The 3,619-nt window shown below is 41.4% G+C and overlaps 1 protein-coding gene across 1 annotated transcript; it reads left to right on the top strand.

The window, feature by feature from the left end:
- The first annotated feature begins 1,184 nt into the window (after positions 1-1,184).
- Positions 1,185-2,117, top strand: LOC122678262 (olfactory receptor 6C4-like). Its single transcript, XM_043878893.1, has one exon. It carries the CDS (start codon positions 1,185-1,187, stop codon positions 2,115-2,117), a length of 933 nt encoding a protein of 310 aa, XP_043734828.1.
- Positions 2,118-3,619: the final 1,502 nt, after the last annotated feature.

Raw genomic sequence — 3,619 nt, 5'->3', positions numbered from 1 at the left:
GGAGAAAGAAGTGCCAAAGTAAGAGACACCTCTTAGAGTCTGAAGAAAGGGGGAAAAATTAGGGAGAAACCACTAGTTAAAGGCAGAAATTTTAAAGATACTAAAAGAAAAAAATCAAATTTCTCAATAAGGCTCACAACTTTTGATTCCAGTTATATTTTTCTAGCCAGAGTGAAATTACATGCTTATCAATAAACATGGACACGTAAGAAAATGATAGCAGGTATCTGATTGGAGAGATACTATCTGTTCCTCTGCTGAAACCCCTTAAGACAGGATAACCAGGACCTGAGGGAAAGCTGACAGCAGCAGCAGCAATTGTGAGACTGGTGACGTTAGTTACAATGGTCACAAATTTACAACATCAGGGAAAAGTTGGGGCGTCTTTGGTTACCACAGTCATAATGGCATTGCTGATTCTATTCTAAAGACTCCTCAACTGTAGCTAACAAGTTAGCATTTCTTCTCACACTGAGACCAAGAGAGTTACGGAAATGAAATTTCACTGCCAACTTAGCAGAAATAAAGAAAGATCAAAAGTAAAGTTAACACTGAAAATGAAAATAAAAATAGGAAATACAGAAAATGATAACTTAGGCATTGGTTTAGAAGGTAGGCTAGGGAAGTACATGAAAAGTTGAAAAGGACCATGGAGAAAACCCTGATACATGTAAATTTAAGAAAATAATCCTTGGGACTTCCCTGGCAGTCCAGTGGTTAAGAGTCTGCTCTTCTACTGCAGGGGGCAAGGGTTCCATCCCTCATTAGGGAACTAAAATTAATTAATTAATCTGTTAATAAATTAATTAAAATTAAAAGCTTATCCCCAGCTTTCATTCAAGAGACCAAGAATGAAATGAAAGACAACCAACCAGAATGGTAGATAATATTTGGAAACCATGCATCTGATAAAGGGTTAATAAATCGTAAGGAACTCACACAACTCAATAGCAAAGTAAAACAAACAAACAAACAAAAAAACAATAAATTGACTTTTTTAAAAAAGAAATTCTTGTGAAGAGTCAACTTCTGTCCAATAGAAAAACTCATTTAAGTCAAAATGACAGAAAAAAAGGCATATGAACCAACTCAACAAGTAAAGCTTAGGCTCTCCCAAAGGTTTCTGAGCTCCTCTTCCATCCTCATTGCTGATTTCTTTCCTTTGTAGGCAGCAAACGGTAGCAATGAAAAACCAAACCTATATAACAGAATTCATTCTGCTGGGACTAACAGACATCCCAGAGCTTCAGTCTGTAATCTTCATACTTCTCTTCCTCACCTATGTATTCAGCATTATTGGAAACCTGATGATCATCACCCTCACACTACTGGACTCCCACCTCCACACGCCCATGTATTTCTTCCTCTGGAACTTCTCCTTCTTAGAAATTGCCTTTACAACCACTTTCACTCCTAGGCTACTGTTCAGCATATCAACTGGAAACAAGAGCATCAACTTTGCTAGCTGCTTCACTCAGTATTTCTTTGCCATATTCCTGGGGGCCACAGAGTTTTACCTTCTGGCTGCCATGTCCTATGACCGTTATGTGGCCATATGCAAACCCCTACATTACATGACCATCATGAACAGCAGAGTCTGCATCCAGCTAGTCCTCTGCTCTTGGCTGGCTGGATTTCTCATCATTTTATCCCCAATCATCCTGACCAGTCAACTGGACTTCTGTGCTTCCAATATGCTGAATCATTATTATTGTGACTATGGACCCCTCATAGAAATATCTTGCTCAGACACAAGACTCCTGGAGCTGGTTGACTTCATCTTAGCAGTTGTGACATTGGTGGTCACCCTGGTGCTGGTGATTCTATCCTACACAAACATCATCCAGACTGTTCTGAAGATCCCCTCTGCTCAGCAAAAGAAGAAAGCCTTTTCCACATGCTCCTCTCACATGGTTGTCATCATCCTCTCTTATGGCAGCTGCATCTTCATGTACATAAAACCCTCAGCAAAAGAAGGAGTTGCCTTCAATAAGGGAGTAGCTGTGCTCAATACCTCAATTGCCCCTTTATTGAACCCATTCATTTATACTCTGAGGAACGAACAAGTAAAACAAGCCTTCAAAAATGTGGCCAGAAAGATTGTGAGTCTTCAATGAATGTAAAGACCTCAAACTTCAAACAGAATCTGAATAATATTTATGAAGTTCTTCTCAAGGATAACTTCTTCAACCCTCTTCTTTTTAAAGCAGTATCTCAGGGGACTTCCCTGGTGGTCCAATGGCTAAGACTCCACACCCCCAATGCAGGGAGCTTGGGTTCAATTTCTGGTCAGGGAACTACTTCCCACATGCCACAACTGAGACTCGAACTAGAACTAGACCCTGAGGTTTCTGATTCTGTTATAATAACATACCAGAATCACATCATGCAGGGGTACCCATCTGAACTGCCACATCTCAATAAAATATTTTAGTTGTTGTTGTTCAGTCGCTAAGTCATGTTCAACTCTTTGTGACCCCATCGACTGCAGCATGTCAGGCTCCTCTGTCCTCCACGATCTCCCGGAGTTTGCTCAAATTCAGGTCCACTGATTCAGTGATGCTATCTAAACTATCTCATCCTCTACCACCGCCTTCTTTTGTCTTTCAATCAGGGTCTTTTCCAGTGAGTCAGCTCTTCCCATCACGTGGCCAAAGTATTGGAGCTTCAGCTTCAGTTCTTCCAATAAATATTTGGGTTGATTTCCTTTAAGATTGACTTGTTTGACCTTCTTGCAGTTCAAGGGATTCTCAAGAGCCTTCTCCAGCACCACAGTTTGAAAGCATCAGTTCTTCAGCACTCAGGCTGCTTCATGGTGCAACTCACACATTCTTACATAACCACTGGAAAAACCACAGCTTTGAGTACATGGACCTTTGTCAACAAAGTAACGTCTCCACTTTTTAATACACTGTCTAGGTTGGTCATACCTTTCCTTCCAAGGAGCAAGTGTCTTTTAATTTCATGGCTGCAGTTACCATCCACAGTGATTTTGGAGCCCAAGTTTGGAGCTATCACTGTTTCCACTTTTTCTCCATCTATTTGCCATGAAGTGATGGGACCAGGTGCCATGATTTTAGTTTCTCGAATGTTGAGTTTTAAGCCAGCTTTTTCACCCTCCTCTTTCCACATTCATCAAGAAGCTCTTTAGTTCCTCTTCACTTTCTGCCATTAGAGTGGTATCATCTGCATATCTGAATTTGTTGATACTTCTCCCAGCAATCTTGATTCCAGTTTGTGATTTACTCACCTGACATTTCACATGATGTCTTGTGGCTCAGCTGATAAAGAATCTGCCTGCAATGTGGGACACCTGGGTTCAATCCCTGGGTTGGGAAGATCCCTTGGAGAAGGGAAAGGCTACCCACTCCAGTAATTGGCCTGGAGAATTCCATGGACTGTATAATCCATGGGGTCAGAAAGAGTCGGACATGACTGAGCGACTTTCACTTTCACTCTGCATATAATTTAAACAAAATGAAGAGTCATGTCCGACTCTTTGGGACCCTGTGGACTGCATCCTGCCAGGCTCCTCTGTCCATGGAATTCTCCAGGCAAGAATACTAGGGTGGGTAGCTGTTCCCTTCTCCAGGGAATCTTACCAACCCAGGGATCAAAC

The sequence above is a fragment of the Cervus elaphus genome, chromosome 3, assembly GCF_910594005.1.
Source record: "Cervus elaphus chromosome 3, mCerEla1.1, whole genome shotgun sequence".
Classification (NCBI taxonomy): Eukaryota; Metazoa; Chordata; class Mammalia; order Artiodactyla; family Cervidae; genus Cervus; species Cervus elaphus.
The sequence above is the reverse complement of the archived record's forward strand: the minus strand, read 5'-3'. Positions and strand labels throughout refer to the sequence as shown.